We start from the raw sequence: 18,351 nt of genomic DNA on the forward strand, positions 1-18,351 counted from the left end.
TCATCTCAAAAAATAAATCGTAAATATGGAAATAAAGATAGACCAACAAAGAAACAAAAACTAAGACAGAAGATAAAGATAACTACTTAAAAACAGAACTCAATTAGACCAAAGACTTCAACTTACCTTTAAAGCTGCAGTAGGCTGAAGAGCCCAGATGAGAGAATTATAGAAACCCTAGGTTTTAGGTTTTGTACTTTGCTCGATTGGAGACTTGGAAATGACTAAAAGAGAGAGGGGCTGGAGTCTGAACTCTGAAGAAGACAAGTGTTACTCTTTAATATATGCTGGAATATGGGCCCAGGCCCATATCCAAATCCAAGCCCACAAAAGGATAGTAACTCTCTTTGCTGCTTTGCATCCTGTATCCAAGTTTCCAGCGCTCTCTCTCTCTCTCTCTCTCTCTCTCTCTCTCTCTCTCTGACTGTTTGAAGCTACAGCTGTCTCTACAAAATTTCCTTCTATTGTTTTTTTGGGTAGAATTCTCTACAAAGTTTCCCTGGAAATGTTCGTTTCACTTGTAAACCAATTCTCTATTGGAGACACTCTCGTTCTCGTACGAACGATTATTACCATTGTCGATCAACCATGATGGGCAGCACGGGGAGCGGAAACGGAGGCGATGTCGAGGCCGGATTCGCCAAGCTTCAGGGCGAAGACTTCGAATACTTCATGCAGACGTACTCCATAATCCTGGGTCGGACCAGCAAGAAATCGACGGTGGACGTCGATCTCGCAAGCCTCGGTGGTGGAATGAACATTTCCCGTCACCACGCGCGCATCTTCTACGACTTCCAGCGTCGTCGCTTCGCTCTCGAGGTCCTCGGGAAGAATGGTTGCTTCGTCGAGGGCGTTCTTCATTTACCCGGAAACCCACCTGTGAAGCTCGATTCACAGGACCTTCTTCAGATCGGAGACAAGAAATTTTACTTCTTACTTCCTGTTCGAAGCATTCTTGGAGGCTCTGTTCCTCCTCACCATATCTCTACCCACCATCCTCCGCCGCCAGTTCCGGCAGGGCATTTGGGTGGTCCTCCCCGTCTCACCAAACCACCTCCCACGCCGATGTTTGGTCAGAAGAAGGGTAGGATTAGGGCACCGAGTGAGTACATGGATGATGATGATGATGATGATGATGAAGACGATGACGATGATGGCGGCATCATTCCCGCTGGGAGCAGGAAGTTGCGGAGGACCGGGGAAGGTCATGAAATGTACGGGTATGGTGGAGCAGCTGCTGGAAAGGCAGGACCTTCTTCTGGACCATTGGGTTAGTTGTTTTCTCTTGAAATTTTAATTTCCTGTATTGCTGTTATTATTTATTTTTTAAAAAGTATTTTAGCTATAATATCGGTTGCCCGTTCGTGGGTTTCAATCTCTGTTTATTTCCATTAGCACTCTCAATTTATCTCTGTTGGTTGCTGTTGTTGTTTTTCTTTTGTTAAATGGTTTTTAGCTATAATAAGGGTTGCCTGTTCATGGGTTTCTGCTTAAATTCGGTTTCAATGTTTGTTTCCTTTCATTAGTTTTATGGATTTATATCTGTTGTTCAACTTTGATTCATGTGTTCATCATCAAGTTTTATGTAAGAGTTGAGGTTTTGTACTATACATAATCAGGGAGTCATTGCTTGATTCATGGCTTTATCATAAGATTTGATTTTTGCTTCATTCATATATGGTGAGGAGAATTGTGTTAGTTTCTATGGTTTAAATTCCTTTAGGCATGTTTGGGTGCCAAGAGAAAAGAAAAGCGAAACTTTTTGTATGGTTTTCTTGGATCCAAATGTTTTCTTGGCACTTGGAAGGATAACAGGTGGAGAGAAGATTCTGCTTTTTAATTTTGAATTTGCTGTGGAATTTGAACAATTTCCTATCACCGTCGTCCAAAATATCCCTATTGGGTAAGTTAAGAAAATTTTGTGATTTACAAGGCGATGTACTGTGGCCTGCTTGTACAACAACAACAACAAACTCGGCCTTATCCCAACTTAATGGGGTTGGCTACATGGATCCAAACAAAACAAAGTAGTGAAAACTGTGGTGTAAACAAAAAAAGAGGAATGAAGAGATGGGGAAAAGGGGGTTGGGAAAAGAGATGAGAAATATTAAATTGGAAAATGACAAATGAAGATGGAAAATAAAAGAAAAAAGAAAGATAAAATATGAAAGTAAGAGGAAAGAGGTACATCCTAGTAAGTCAGGAGAATCTCAATTAAATGGGGTCTGTTACATGGATCCTTGCCCTCCAATAGGTTCTATCTGAGGTGATACTTGGTACAAGACCTAGACTATGCATGTCCTTCCTCTACTTCTCCTATGGTCATTTTAGGCCTGCCCCTAGTTCTTGTAGCTCCTTCAATCAAGATCATATCACTCTTACCTACTGGGGCGTCCCTAGACCTCCGTTGAACATGACCATACCACCTCAAACGACAACGACTCTCTCAAAGCTTGTCATTGATCGGGAAAATTGCCTAGTCACCTCTAATACGCTCATTCCTTTATCCTTCTTAGTTTTTTCACACATTCATCTTAACATCCTCATTTCTACTACATAGCTTCTCAAATCTCAATATGACACTTCTTGCCCAACATTCTGCCCCATACATCATAGCCGGTCGTACAACAATTTTATAGAACTTTCCTTTAAAGCTTAAGTTTTAAAGGAATACGCCGGTCACACAACACTCCGGATGCACATCTCCACTTCATCCATCCCACTTTAATTCTCTGTGAAACACCATCCTCTATGTCAGTTTCTTTATTTATGATTGACCCCAGATATCTAAATAGTCACTTTGTGGTATCTCTTTTTCCCCAATTCGTACCATGTCAATATCCTGTTAGAGTTTATGTTTTGGGGGTATTTTTGTAACTGGTTTATTGTATTGTGCCTCAAGTTGTATTTTGTATCTTTTTTCCTTTTTATCTTTTACCTCCCTAGGGAGGTGTATGTAATTACAACAGTTGATTAATGAAGAATATAGGGGAGAGAAATCGATACTCTCTCACCTACAGTTCTCTCAACTCTTCTTCTTTCTTCCTTCTTCTCCTCTTCTCCTCTTCTCTTCTTCTTCCTCTCTGCTCTTCTTAACTCTTGCACTCTTGTTTCTTTCTTGAACCGATCCATTCTTGTTTTCTAACTTGGTATTAGAGCTTGGTTTGAGAGTCGACCAAGCCTACATCTTCTCTTCTACACCTCTCTATGTAAACTAATACAGTTGGAAGGTTTAATGGAGTTCTATTGAGCAACACAAGATCTAAGGGAGTAGGTTTGGGGGATGTGAAAGTCAAAATGAAGACTTAGAAGCTGCACAGAAGTTACCGCCAGCCCCACCTACTTCCTCTCGTTTCTCTCTCATTAAGCAACCACTTGAGATGTGGCTATGCTTGTTGGAATCGCCCAAGAGGTGTCTTTGATTCCCCTAAGGCCTCATTAGCTGAAGGGATACACTTTGGGAGCACAACTCATTACCTTTCAGCTGGACAGGTACCACCAGATTTTTAATACCTCCTCTGTTTTGCCTGAAATTCCTCATGAAGTGTAAATGGCTGCTGTTAGTTGAAGGAATATATTATATGGGTATTCTTGGGTACACTTTGGAATGAAACTATGTTACAAGAAATGCATTTGATTTGTTTTTTTTTTTTTTTTTTTTTTTTTCAAGAAATAGTGATTTGTTTGCTTGCTGATATTTTTTTGGGGTCAAGTGTCCTCCCCAGTTGATTGTTGTGTTGTTGAAATGGTTGTGGAATGCCTCATATAGTTGTTTGGGTTGTTATGAAATGTTGTTACCCTTCAGAGGGTTGTTTGAGTGAAGTTCCTCACATTTGGAGCTTATTTGTCCTTACTGGAATTTTTTTCAAAGTTGGATTGTGTATTTGGGTTGTGTGTGATCTCCCCATCTGATTTGGATATTGTTTTTTCGAAGTAGCCCGTTTGGCGTTAGTGAGGAGTGTTGTTTGAACTCCTCCAGTGGTTGTGTGATGAAGCTATGCTTTAAAGAGAAGAATTGTCTTGCTTGGAGAAATCTTTCTTGAGAAGAATTGTCTCTGTTTTTGGGTAGAGTGTGTACTCCCCATTGAGTTTGGGTATCATCTCCACTTTTTTCGTGTATTCCTACATTATGTCAGATGTTGGAAGAAGAGGCCAGGTTCTACCCAAAGGGAATGACAAGGATAGATTCAGTTGTGACCACTGTAGGAAATCTGGGCATACCTGAGAGAGATGTTGGATACTTTATGGCTGTCCCTCTGGTATGCATGACAACAGGAGAGGGGGAGCCAAAGCATGCACTATGGTGACTGAGGTTGAACCTATGGAATCTCCATATGGACTAAGGACAGACACCAGATCTCTCACTCAGGATGATATTGTATCATTTCGCAGGGTTTTGTCATATCTGGATAGCTCTACTTCTACACCTGCAGTGCCGGCTTCCACTTTACAGGCCTCTACATCTGCTCCTTCCACTACCTCCGCATTGGTCATTGACTCTGTAGCCACTGACCATATGACTGGCATATCTCAGTGTTATGACTCCTACTCTATCTGTTTTGGTAAGTAATAGGTTAGAGTTGTTGATGGTTCTCTTTCTTCCATCTTTGGTAAAGGTAGTGTCCGTGTCACCTTGTCTATCTCCCTTGACTTCGTTCTTCATGTTCCTCAGTTTAACACTAATCTCTTATGTGTGAGCTATCTAACCAAATTCTTGAATTGTTGTGTTACCTTTTTTCCATCTCATTGTGTTCTTCAGGATTTGGTGACAAAGAAGATTATTGGTAGTGAACGTGAGGAAAATGGACTTTATTTTCTTGGTCCAAGAACATCCCCTGTATTTACTGCTCAGTCCTACTTGTGTGGGCGTAATGACAACAGTTCTGTTGACTCGGTGATGTTGTGGCATCAATGTTTGGGTCACCCTTCTTTTGGTGTTATGATAAAAAAATTACCACATTTGTTTTCTTCTATTCCTTCTTCCCATGAATTTCAGTGTGAACCCTGTTTGTTTGCTAAACATTGTCGTTCTTCTTATCCTTACCATGGCAATAGATCTATTGTTCCTTTTCATATTCTTCATTTTGATGTTTGGGGACCTGCTCCCACTACCTCTTTGTCTGGATATTGTTATTTTGTTTCTTTTGTTGATGACTATTTCTAGTTCACTTGGACTTTTTTGATGAAATAAAAGAGTGATGTTTATGATGCTTCCAAAAATTTTTGTCTGTTGATTTGTACTCAATTTGGTACTCACTCGCATTCACATAGTTCGTTCTGATAAGGGGGGAGAGTACATGTATGGGGGGGGGGGTTCCAACAGTTTTTTACTGACAATGGCATCATTCATCAAGTTGCTTGTGTTGACACCCCTCAACAAAATGGGGTTGTTAGGAGGAAAAATCGTCATTTGTCGGAAGTCACTAAGAGTCTCCTCTTTGGCATGCATGTTCCTAAGACTTTTTGGTTTAATGCCCTTCTTATTGTTGCCTTCCTAGTCAATCGGAGCCAACTCAGCTCCTTGGCTCTAAATCACCACTGGAAACTCTTTCACCTCAGACTCCTACTTTTTCCCTTCCTCCTAAGTGTTTGGGTATGTTTGCTATGTCCATTACAATAAATCGGCCTGCACAAAGCTTGACCCCAAAGCACTCAAATAGTCAAATGTCTTTTCTTTGGCTATTCCTCCTCTACTAAAGGGTATAAATGCTACTACCCTTCTTCCCGAAGTCGACATCTTTGGAAAGATGTCACCTTCTTTGAGTCTTTTCTTTTCTTTTCTCCTCATCAGCATCCTCTTCAGGGGGAGACTAATGGAAGTAAACAGGCTGCTGATGTCATCCTCTTTTTATCTCCTTTGCCTACCTCTACCTCCCCATTCTTGCTTGACATTGAGAAATACAAAGAAGTGAATGTTGTTGACATTGATACTCATTCAGGTGTTGATGCTAGAAATGAAAATGAAAAAGAGTTAGTTATGTACAAAAGAGGTGAATGCTTAAAGGGAAAGGGAAAGACGACCTGCCAAGAGTCCTCTTTGGATCCACATCCTGAGCTTCATCCTCCTCAGTCAGGTGACATCCCTTCTTTTCCTTCTGATTTAGACCTTTCTATTGTTGTTAAAAAAGGAAAAAGAGTTTGCACTAATCCTATTGCCCAGTTTGTTTCCTACGATTCTCTCTCTCCTACAGGTCTTGCTTTTATTGTTGTCCTCTCCTTTGTTTCCGTTCCCAAGAATGTTACTGAAGCTATATCTGACCCAAAGAGGAAGCAAGCCATGTCTAAGGAAATGATGGCTCTTGAAAAAAATGGTACTTGGAAATTGGTAGATCTTCCCAGGGGGAGAGTTCCAGTTGGATGTAGGTAGGTCTACACAATCAAATATCGGTCAGATGGTGTTGTAGAAAGATAATAAGGCTCGGTTGGTGGCCAAAGGGTACAGTCAGGTGTATGACATTGATTACCAGGAGACATTTGCTCCTGTGGCCAAACACAACTCCATCAAAGTCCTCCTATCATTGGCGGTTAATAGAGACTGGCCATTGTAACAGTTGGATGTAAAGAATGCCTTCCTCGATGGTGGCCTAGAAGAGGAAGTGTATATGCAACCTCCACCTGGTTTCAAATTTCCCTCAGAAGGGAAAGTGTGCCTCCTAAAAAAGGCACTTTATGGTCTCAAACAGTCTCCTAAGGCTTGGTTTGAGCGATTTAGACAGACCATTCTAGGGAATGGGTACTCCCAAAGTCAGACGACCGCACTTTATTTATCCAGCGAGGTAATAGTACTATCATTGCTCTTATTGTCTAGGTTGATGACATTGTAGCGACTGGAAATGACCAGACTGAGATAAGTAGATTGAAATCATACTTGGTCCAACATTTTGAGATTAAAGATCTTGGACTTTTGACGTACTTCTTGGGAATTGAAGTATCAAGATCAAAGTAGGGAATCAATATTTGCCAAAGGAAGTTTGTGTTGGATTTGTTGAAAAAAATAGGGATGTTGGGTTGTAAACCAGCAAACTTTCCAATTGATCAAAATCACAAGCTTAGTGAAGACTGTGGATCCCCTCTTATAGGTGCAGAAAGTACCAGAGATTGGTTGGACAACCGATCTACCTTTCTTTAACTCGGCTTGACATTACTTAGGTAGTTGGAGTGGTGAGCCAATTTATGCATGCTCCCAAGAGTAGGCACTTGGATGCGGTTTATCGCATCATCAGGTACTTGAAGTCCTCCAAGAAAAGGACTTCTATATGCCAGGCACAACCATTTGAGGATAGAGGGCTACACTGATGCTGATTGGGCTGATTCTGTAGTTGGTTTATTGTATTGTACTTTAAGTTGTATTTTGTATATTTTTCCTTTTTATCTTTTACCTTACTAGGGAGGTGTATGTAATTCCAGCAGTTGATTAATGAAGAATATAGGAGAGAGAAATCGATACTCTCTCACCTACTATTCTCTCAACTCTTCTTCTCCTCTTCTCTTGTTCTTCCTCTTTGCTCTTCGTAACTCTTGCACTCTTGTTTCTTACTTGAACCGATCCATTCTTGTTTTCTAACTTATCCATCATAATGTGGCCTGCTCGTAGATGATGAATTCCCTGGAGAGGGTTCTGTGGCTTGCCGTAGGCAATGAAGTCTCTGTTTTCTTAGGGCCTGCAGTGGACGCGATTAAAGGCTTAGACGATGAATCTTTCCTCGGGGATAGGGCTGGGTTTAGGTTATAAATTTATGAGCGGAACTCAGAAAATGCGACTCTTCAAGAGAGAGACGAAGAGATTGATTTTGTGCACTATCATTTTTCTGAGTTCGTTGAATTTCTTCGAATTAGAAGGGCACAATAGTGCTTGTCTGGGGAAAAGTAAAACAGGGAGGGGTTTTATTTGCAAAAACAGGGAAGGGCTTTTTAGTTGCAGAAGATGTGACAAAGTGAGAGAGGTTACAAAGTTCTGGAAGTTCCACCAGTGGCTTTTTTATTTTTTAATTGAAATATCGATAATCTTTTCTTATCCAGTCAAACACTTAGAAAATAAAATTTTCTTTTCATTTCTTTTCTTTTCTTGACATCCAAACACAGCTTTATTGATAAAAATTCCCAGTTTCAGTTTCAGACTTTGTCTCAATGGATGTGGGTGATCTTTTGACTAACTGATTTGACGCATAGAGGCTTACTTTTTCAGGTCGTTTTGCCAAAACCTATGCTAACAAGGGGAAGCGTGAGTCTCCGGTTGGTCCTCATCATCTTGATGATATGGATCGTGAAAAAAAATATTGCATAGGATATATGGGTGTCAATAAATGGGATTGGAGAAATGATTGATGTATAACTTTATACATGCAACAGTTCAACTGTGAAACATCTTTATCTTGTTGCTAGCCTTTATTGTACTTGCAAGGAGTTAGAATATGCCTTTCATTAGTGCTGGATTTGGTTGAGTATTGATGAGTTGATTAATATTACCTATAGAAGAGCCTAATTTGATTGGAACTCTTGGGATTGTTCTTTAACTTCTAGAAAGAAGTTTGAACAGGTAGATAATTGTTTCCTGAGGTGTGCAAAAGAACAATCATGCAGAAGGTATTTAGGCAACTTTCAAGAAAGTTTTATGGGAATCTCAAATTTGGCTTGACTAATGTTTGTGACTCCTCAAGGCGACCTGGAAGTGATTAGTCTGGTCCCTTCGGCTTTATTGATCCCTGTGTTCGGCAATTTCTTTCATTTATATCTTCTTGATCCTGAAAGTTTATTGATCCCCTGTGTTCAACAGTTTCTTTCATTTATATCTTCTTGATCCTGAAAGTTTATTGATCCCTTGTGTTCGGCAATTTCTTTCATTTATATCTTCTTGATCCTGAAATTTCTTTTTGGGGGTTTCAAACTTTTTAGCCTTTTAGGATATGCAATGTTTTATATTTTAAGCAATGCTATTATGTACCCTTCTTTCCTTTCTAAATGTCAAATTTTTATTTGGAGCTGATTCCTTTTTCCATATTGGAAGAGGGAGTCCTTTGAAGATGTGCTTTCTTGGTCTTGACATGTTGGAAGAAGCAAATGAAGAAAATATTCCCAGAAACATTCCTTCCTATTCACTTCATCATGATGAAATCAAGATTAGACTGCAGCATTGGATATCCCTAACGAAATGTTTCTGTGATTATCAATTGATACATTTTCTACGTTTTGGCAGATCATATTCATTAGATTGATGATCTTCTGGCAGCAATAACCATCTACAGAGCATGGTTTGAGGTCTCACGAGATCTTGGTTTTGACAAGGGTCGAGTCGAAACCACATGCGATCCCAAAACATTACATGTTTTCGACCAAGATTTCAGCATCTTGCCAAAATCTCATTTCGGCAAAAAAGTTACCTACTCACTTAATATAAATACACTGTCTCAATGAGATCTGGTCGAAATTTCGACCATTCTCGGTGGTTTCGGTTAGTTTTGAAGGAAAACTCCTCAAAACCTCATGTTTTGCCCGAATCTCTCCTGGAACAAGTAAACTTGTCACTCAACAACATTTGATGAGATTTATTGTACATCAACATCATTTGGAGGAGATTTCAAGTTGAAGATATCTACAATATTGAGTCGGTGTGTTTCGATTGTGAATGCACAAAACCCGCCAAATGCTAATTGTTTAACCAAATCATACACAACCAAGCTTGGAACAAGTGGATTTTTAAAAAACTAAGGGTTTACTTGAATTATAAAAATTTCATTCCTATTGCATATTTAAGTTGTTTTAGTTGAATTATATGTGTTCTAATACTAAAGATTGTGTGGAATTGGTCATATCATTTTATATATATACAGCATACACTACCAACATAGGGTCCTAAGTAAAATTACCATTTTGGGTGTGATATTTAAAAAAAAAAATAAGGGTTCAACCATGTTTATAGAGCCTAAAATAGGCTGTCTTGCAAGTTTCATGACCTAATTAGGTCATATGACCACTGAAACCAAGGGTCAAAATTTGACATAAAAAAATGCACCAACTCGGCTGAGATCTCGCCGAATTACCGAGACAACTCGGTTTTTTGGCTGACCGAAACCAGCCGAGATAGCGAGACCTAGAACCATGCTACAGAGGTTACATTAGGTTCCATTGAGTGAATCCCAGGCTGACAGGTATTCGGCGAGATCTTGTATTTTTTTTTTTCTCAACTCGATGGTTGGTTTCGATGGCCATATGACCAAGATAGGTCCTGAAACTTGACATTCACCCTATTTTAGGCCTTCTAAACATAGTGGAATCATTAGTTTTTGCAAATTCAAACCCAAAATGGTACTTTGACTACGGACCCTAGGTTGGTAGTCTACGGCGTGCGTGAGATCTATCCTAGGCTATTCCACACAATATTTAAAACTCATATAATTAAAGTAGAGATGTAAAACAACTTATATAAGCATTAAGAATTAAAATACATCAAACCATAAACCATTTAAGCATTAGGCATCATATTCATATTTCATTATCATACATAGTGATGGTTTGACTGTTTGTTCATAATTGTTAGAAACTTGGAAAGAGACATAGTCACATAGATTAAATAAATACAAGCTAGTACTGAAACGAGCGTCGGGCCAGATCATCATAATGACCACGTTGTTGTTGTCGAATCAAGCTCAATCAATAGATCAGTGGACATTGTATAATATATAATAATTTCATAGTCAACAAAACAAGGTTAGATCATGTTTCTATGAAAAAAAATTATTTTTTAGAACGAATTTTTACCTAAGCGTGTTCTTGAGATGCAATGCAACTCCCAAGAGAGATGTTGAAGCTTCAATCTTCAGTTGGAGGTGCGATTTGCCCAAATAAATCACAAAACTTCCACTTTGTATGAGTTTTCCCTTCACAGCAAACCAACAGAGGCAAGAAGGCGAGACAGAGGCAAAATTTCGACTCCAAGGGGGGATTTTATAAGACTTAAGTTGGTCTAGATTAACCGAGTTGAACTGAGACCGAGATCTTTGGCGAGATCTCGGTAGTATGCTTGCATGCCAGAACAAAAATCGTTTGTATTCTCAAATAATAGTCCATCTAATGCAAGTATTCCCAAACCAAAATGGAGTTTCCAAAACATTAGAAAATATAAATGCTTATGGAAAAAGGATCAATCTATATGACTATTAGTTTTTGTTAGATAACAGAAGGGTTTAATTGCTATATAATAGAAATCATATGGTACACCAATAATAACTCCAGATACAACAGCAAGGATAGAAAGCTGATACAATACTACAACAACAACCACAACAATATTTAGGCAGAAAGGGTCCAAATACAGCAGATGTCTGTTCACCCCCTTGGCCTATTAGTTAAGTAGTAATTAATATATATATATATATATTCCTTCTTCAAGGTTGCATTTAATATAGAATTTCAACTGATTTATTAAACAGTTCAACATAGACCCTAGTTTGGGTCACACTAAGTTTCATCCACCGTGGGTTGAATATGGATCTTCAGGGCCACGGTCAAATGTTCCGACTGTCTGTGAGCTCGGGTTTAATAGTGGCAAAGTGAGGCTCATTCTTTGGCTTCTTTTCCTTGGATCTTGAGGCTCTCAGTGATTTAGCAGATGACCTTGATAATAGTAGGGCCATGGTTTGCCAAGGTAGTAATTGAAAGCAAGAAGAGCGAAGTGGGACATCCAAGAAAGTAGTGACTTAGAAATTAGAACAAGAACATAGAAGCTTGCCCACCTTGTATGGTATCTCCGTACAACTTTGGATACAAATGTCCAGAGTTTTCTTGTATTTTCTGGTGACTTATTCTGATTTTCTTTTCTTTTTTTCATTTTAAATTTAAGGAAGAATTGATTCGCCACAAAGAAGCAACCTGTACACTCAGGATACTGTACAGAGAGTCAGTTCAAAAAGCAAAACTATCACCCAATGTACAATATCGTCCCACGAATCTCATATTTTATGTGTCTTAACCTCCCAAAAGCTTTGGTAGCACTGAAAGCCAATCTCAAACCTGCTTCTTGGCTTATCTTGGTTCTCTGCCCACCTCAGTCTCTTTATAGCGTAGAATTTTCTTCCATTCCTTCCAAATGCACCAGCAATTATTCTGGTTAAATTTTATTGTTGGGTTTCTTGCCAAAAACTTTCATTTCACCAAAATGAAAAATACATTTTAAAAATTCTATGGTTATTGATAAATGATTGTGGAAAAGCTTATATTGACCTTCTAAATTATTGAGTTGAGTACATAGTTGTCTAGGCGATGCCTAGATGTCTAGGTGCCCTTTGCTGGAAGGGTGCCTTGGTCGCCTAGGTGCAAGGTTCTAAAACTCGGTCTCGACCAGGTCGAGTTTTCGGCGAGACAGTGTATTTTTTTTTTTTTTTAAATGTTTCGGTGGGCATATGGCCATAGTTGGCTCTGAAACTTTAAGGTAAGCTTGTTTTAGGCTTAATAAACATATTTAAAGGTTCAAATTGAAGAGAAAAAAAAACACCCAATTTGGTGTTTTGGATTTGCACCCTTGGTTGGCAGTAAAGGCCGAACCCTTAATGTAATATTGCCTATTCAACACATTGTTTGAATGATATGAGACATAATTAACTAGTAAAACAAATAAATTATGCACATAATATTTAAGAAATAGTTAAAGACTTAAAGTTTCTACTACAAACCACAAGATACAATGAAGTGTTCACAATGCATATTACATAGACACCAAACCTAAGTACAATGAATAATACATAAGTCATAGACACCTTACTACCCTAGTCTTCCACATCTTAACACCCAAGTCCCAACAATACAATACTATGACTCTATAAGTACAGAGGAGGTCGAGATTCTCGAAATATTCGAAATCTCGGTCGAGTTTTCGAGTTTTTACATTTTTTTGCTTCGTATAATAACTTGTCTCAAGAAGCTCAAGTTTTTTGAGATTTCGGCGAGATTTTGAACTATGCCTAGGTGTTTCTTATGCGCCACCTAGGTGCCTTGTTGGTGTCACTTTGATTTTTTCCCTCAAACGCCTAGGGTCGCGTAGACTCCGTGACAACTATGGTTGGCTGCCTTATCTTCTGCATAAACATTAACATACTTCTTTCCAGTATTTTTATGGTCAGCATTTTATTGAAATTTGCCACTAAATAAGAATTCACCTTATACAGCTGTTGGCCTGGAAGTAAAGACGATATTAAATATCATAATATTAATTAAGAATCTGTTTTGAAGATAGAAGCTATTTAATGTGTCATGAAATATATGATTTAATATTTTTTATCCTTTCTTTGCTGGGTTTTGCTAAGCTCACAGAAACAACCTCACTGGTCGCTCAAGGTCCCATCCAAACATGTCAAATCCTGGGTAGCAAGAACCCCTTATAGTTGTTATTTTTGGGGCGGGGTTCAATTATTTTTTTGAGTTGTGATTCGCCTGTGAAACAAAGAATCTTTGAGGTTAGCATTTTCATTTTTTATTTTGTGTGATACAGAAGGATCTGAAACAAAACTTGTACCATGCCCTGGGGTGCAGTGGTTGTCCTGGTTAAGATTGGTGTAATATATTCTTTCTTAAAATACTTATATACATCATGTATAATGTAAATAATGCATGATTTCTTTCTTCTTTTTCCTTGTCCTTTTTGCATGCTATACTAACAGTGATTTTTGTCTTGATGAGCTTTGTTGTTTGAATTGGTGTCATTATCATTCTCATATCCAAAATATTACGAATTCCTAGTATAACTTGGTTCATTTAATGCAAAACATGTAGTCAAGAATATGTTGACACTATTGTACTAACAATCTCTAGTCCCAGCAGAGAAAAAGGGAGAGGCAAGGTCAAGGGCTGACAGAGATGCAGATAATCATCAACTTTTGCAGTTAGAAGAAAAAGATGTTGTTTCATCTGTTGCTACTGTGCTTTCTGATCTTTGTGGTCCGGGAGAGTGGATGCCCATGGCAAAACTTCATGCTGAGGTTAGTTTTTTTTGGGGGTGAATTGCTGAGGTTAGTTTAATTATGACCTGGATATCTTCTTTTTAAGGACCTATATTTTAGGGAAAATTACCTCAACTTCTGTTCTCAAAGAAAGTAATTAGCAGCATCTCCCAATTAATTGAGCTCCTAATGTGGGCTGGGGAAGGTGGGGGAGGGGGATATGTTGACACCTTGGTGTGATCGGTTATAGCCATGCATCGCCCAGGCGCCACTTTAGGCGGGGGTGTCCAAGCGCTTCTGGCCACCCAAGGCGTGTAGTTGCCTTATTGTTTCAGATCTTTTTTTTATTATTATTTTTATGAGCTAGATTCCATTTGTCTTTTTATCTTTTGTGTACAAACTTTTGTTACATCATGATGCATGGAATCACATGCATGTAAAATAATAAGAGAATAAGGGGAAAAAGGGGGTTAAGTCAATCGAAAGTTGGAACCCCCACACCCGCTGTGATAGACTTCATCCCTTCCTTGAAACCCGGGAATACCTATCTATGGGGTGGTGATTGTGACTCAACCGGCGGCGACCCAACCGGTAAGTCCTCTCTGTCCATTTTTCACTGCATCCCCCCTCCCTTTCCTCTTCTCATTCTTCTTCTTCTTCTTCTTCCCTGTTTCATTGTGTTCCTTCTCTTAGTTGTGCTTCTTTTTTTCTTCTTCTCATTTTCTTCCCTGTTTCACTGCGTTTTTTTCTTCTCCACTTCTCTGTTTCACATCTTCGTTCTGCTTCTGTTTTTTTTTTTTTTTTTTCTTTTCTATTTTTTCCTTTCTTCTTCTCTGTTTCACATATTCATTAATGAATTGAGATATTAAATTGTTCTAAAACATGAGTTTTGTGTTTTATGTTCCATAAAAATACAGGCTGAGGAAATTGTTTCATGTAATGCACACCTAGGGTGCCCCACCGCCTTGGGTCCCCTAGCCTCCTTGATAACTATGGTTATAACAATTTAGGGGTATAATAGGAATTTTGTCAGATATACATACCACTGTTGGAGAGGGGAGATGTTAGTGATTTATTTTCTTGCTTTAAGATTCCTAATTAATTATTCTGAAAGTGTTGTGATTTAATTAATTACTTTATTAAGAAGAGAGATGTGGTAGTCTTTCCATGTTTTTGTGAAGTTTGATATGATATGATATGACGATGCTTATACTCAGTGTAAAGCAAAGTCGGCCTTGAACTAGGGAAACCAGCTGGAGATCGGTTGCAGCAAGATCAGTACAATAAAAGGAACAAACTTAAATAACTGAAACTCTTTTTTATTATTATTTTTCTGTTACATATGAGGAAGAACATAAAGGAAAAGAAGAAGAAAGGGATATAGAAGGGGGAATAGGATAAGCTCTCTCAGCCCATCATCCTCTCACCCACGGTCTCTCACCACTGCCGCAACTCACAACTTCAACCATAACTCTTTTCTCTTCAATCTGTCCATTTTCTGCTCAGCCACTTACTTATTTATAATAAAACCTAAGACAGCTTCTAGGAATCAAATCCCCTTTAAAATAGAAACTTTAGTCTAATTAGGATTCCTAATTAGGATTACAACTCAAATAGGAAACTAAATAAGTGTCTAATAATAAAAATAACACCTAAAATCAACTCCTCTAAGCCAGCAGTCCATATCAGCCCCAAATTATTGTTCGCGTGAATAGTCTCGACCTCGAACCAGGGAAACCAGCGGGAGATCGGTTACAGCAGGATCAATAATAAAAGGAACAAACTTAAATAATTGAAGCTCTTTTTTTATTACTATTTTTCTGTTACATATGAGGAAGAACATAAAGAAGAAGGGATATAGAAGGGGGATAGGATCAGCTCTCTGAGCCAGACTCTCTCAGCCCATCATCCTCTCACCCACGGTCTCTCACCGTTGCCGCCTCTCACTGCTTCAACCGTAACTCTTTTCTCTTCAATCTCTGTCCCATTTCTGTTCAGCCACATACTTATTTATAATAAATTCCAAGACACTTCTAGGAATAAAATCCCCTTTAAAATAGAAACTTGAGTCTAACTAGGATTCCTATTTAGGATTACAACTCAAATAGGAAACTAAATAAGTGTCTAATAATAAAAATAACACTTACAATCAACTCCTCTAAGCCAGCAGTCCATATCAGCCCCAAATTACTGTTTGCATGAACAGTACCTCACAGTAACTTTTTTTTTTTTTTTTTTTTGGGGAGGGGGGGATGTTCTTCTTCATGATTTGATGTACATCAGGGTGAGATATGCTAGCTTCATGGGCATGCAAGACAGCTGGTTTGAACTATAGCAACGAGTTTGAGACAAGATTCAAAAACTCGTTTCGTTTTGTTGTTTCGGTCAGACTGAGATGAGCGAAATACCAAAATTTTGCCCAAATAGTGTATTCCCATGAGTTTCGCTTGGCCATTTTGGGGGGTAAACGACTGAAATGAGTGAAATACCAAACAAACTGACCAAAATTTGACAAAACAGTGCATTTTTTTAGACCGAAATGAGCAAACTACCGAAACGAAATGACCAAAATTTTGGCAAAACAGTGCTGATTTTGGGTTTCGCTACCTGTTTCCTCTTGGACAAGTCAAAATTAGCGAAATTTTGGCAAAATTTAGAACTATGGTTTGAGAATCATTTGTCCCACTGAGGACATTGAGAAGTTTCTGGGATATCTGCTGATCCACCATATATCCAATATATAGTCCTACTGTTGATTGTCTGTCCCTGCTTTGCCGCTTGCCTTCAATTTTGTTTCCATATTTTAAGCAAGAAATTAGTGCAACAGCATGATTGATAATTTGATATAGGGAAAAAGATCCTCACATTGTCTGCTTAAGGTACACTCTCTCACAGGGCTTTTATTATTCATTTTCTCTCTCCTATCTGACCATTGTGGGCTCCCTAGGACGATACCATTTTGCATGCTGCCATTGGTGTTGTGTGGTAGATTTTTCCTATACTGGCATAATGGGGAACCTTATCCCTTTAATATAATACAAAGTTTAGCTTTTCAGCTGAAGAGTGCCATATTCACTTTGAGGGTGGAAGATAGCATTCTTTTAGTTTATACTGGTCTTTCTAATTTCTATACTTTTTTGTAAGTTAATCTTACTTAGAAGGTAACTTAAGACATCAAATGCAACCCAAAGAGTAGTACTTTTTTTTATGAAAAAATCAATAACTCAAGTGATAATGGTCACCTTAATGTTTTTGCAATTAGCACTTTTAGTTGGTCCTGGGCAACGCTTGAGCTAGTACTCCATTTGGAATAAAATATAATAACAACAATAATCATTACCCAAAAAAAAAGAATGTCCATATTGAGGGCAACCCTAGAGATAGTACTCCATTTTGAATAAAATCTAATAACAATAATAACCAGAGAACAGTACTTAATGTATTTGCAAATTGCCCTTTTTGCAATTTAATTATGCATAGCTTAGTGTTATCACTATATATAGTGGCCACATTGCAAGTTGCATGCATCCAAATATCAAGCAAGTTGCTCCCAGTGGATTCAGTCTCAACAGCTGGGGTTTTTTCCGAACTCTTTTAATCTTACCAACAATAGGTATTGACACTACCAGTTATTATATGAATCTTAGAACAAGAGGCATTTGTCTGACTGTCGTACTGTTTCCTGTAGAGTGTAGACTTTCCAATTTTTCAAATTTCCTGTATGCTTCCAGCTTAATTAAAATTCCTTTTCTTCACACTAGTGTGAGAGGCATTATTTATCCTTGACATCTGCTGATGTAAACACAAAATTAATGTTTGCAAACCACCGGGCTAATCTTTTGAAAGAATGCAATTGATGTTTTCATTTTTGCTTCTGGGATTGTTAAATGTACAGATTATTTTCTGACATCTTATGAATGCTGTTCTTTATGTAGCTGGTAGAGCAGTATGGCAATATCTGGCATCACACTCGTGTGAGGAGATATCTCACTTCTGAGGACTGGCCTGCCAATGAATCCAAGGGGAGACCATGGTATGGCCTGCTTACATTGCTAAGAAAATACCCAGAACACTTCGTCATCAACACAAGGTCCAAAGGACGGGTAACATCAGAGTTTGTTTCGTTAGTATCCCTGCTTTCATAAAATCACAAACATCACATTGTCCTTCTATAGCATAGAGAGATCAACTCTGTTGATTTTTTTTTTGGGTAGGCAGTTAAGGACTCGTGAACCCTGAAACTATTGTTGTAAAAATGGGGTTCCATACTGCTTAAGGGGTAATACCCCCAGTTTCAGAATATGTAAATGCCAAAAGGTTTATTTTCTGGATATAGTTGGAGATTTTGATGATTTCAGTTTCAGTCCCCCCCCCCCCCCCACCAGGGGCTTTTGGTTCATAGAAATTATCTTTATTTAATTAT

At 38.5% G+C, this 18,351-nt stretch overlaps 1 protein-coding gene across 2 annotated transcripts; it reads left to right on the plus strand.

Annotated features, from left to right (window-relative positions):
• Window positions 1–517: 517 nt before the first annotated feature.
• LOC122657109 (FHA domain-containing protein FHA2-like) lies at window positions 518–18,291 on the plus strand. 2 transcript variants are annotated; one of them, XM_043851884.1, is made up of 3 exons: window positions 518–1,270; window positions 13,807–13,967; window positions 17,864–18,291. In XM_043851884.1, exons 1-3 carry the CDS (start codon window positions 589–591, stop codon window positions 18,071–18,073), a joined length of 1,053 nt encoding a protein of 350 aa, XP_043707819.1. In that variant the 5' UTR covers window positions 518–588; the 3' UTR covers window positions 18,074–18,291. The 2 variants fall into 2 exon arrangements, with proteins under 2 accessions (XP_043707819.1, XP_043707820.1); XM_043851885.1 differs by having other exon boundaries at window positions 520–1,270; window positions 13,810–13,967.
• Window positions 18,292–18,351: the final 60 nt, after the last annotated feature.

Source organism: Telopea speciosissima, chromosome 3 (assembly GCF_018873765.1).
Source record: "Telopea speciosissima isolate NSW1024214 ecotype Mountain lineage chromosome 3, Tspe_v1, whole genome shotgun sequence".
Taxonomy (NCBI): domain Eukaryota; kingdom Viridiplantae; phylum Streptophyta; class Magnoliopsida; order Proteales; family Proteaceae; genus Telopea; species Telopea speciosissima.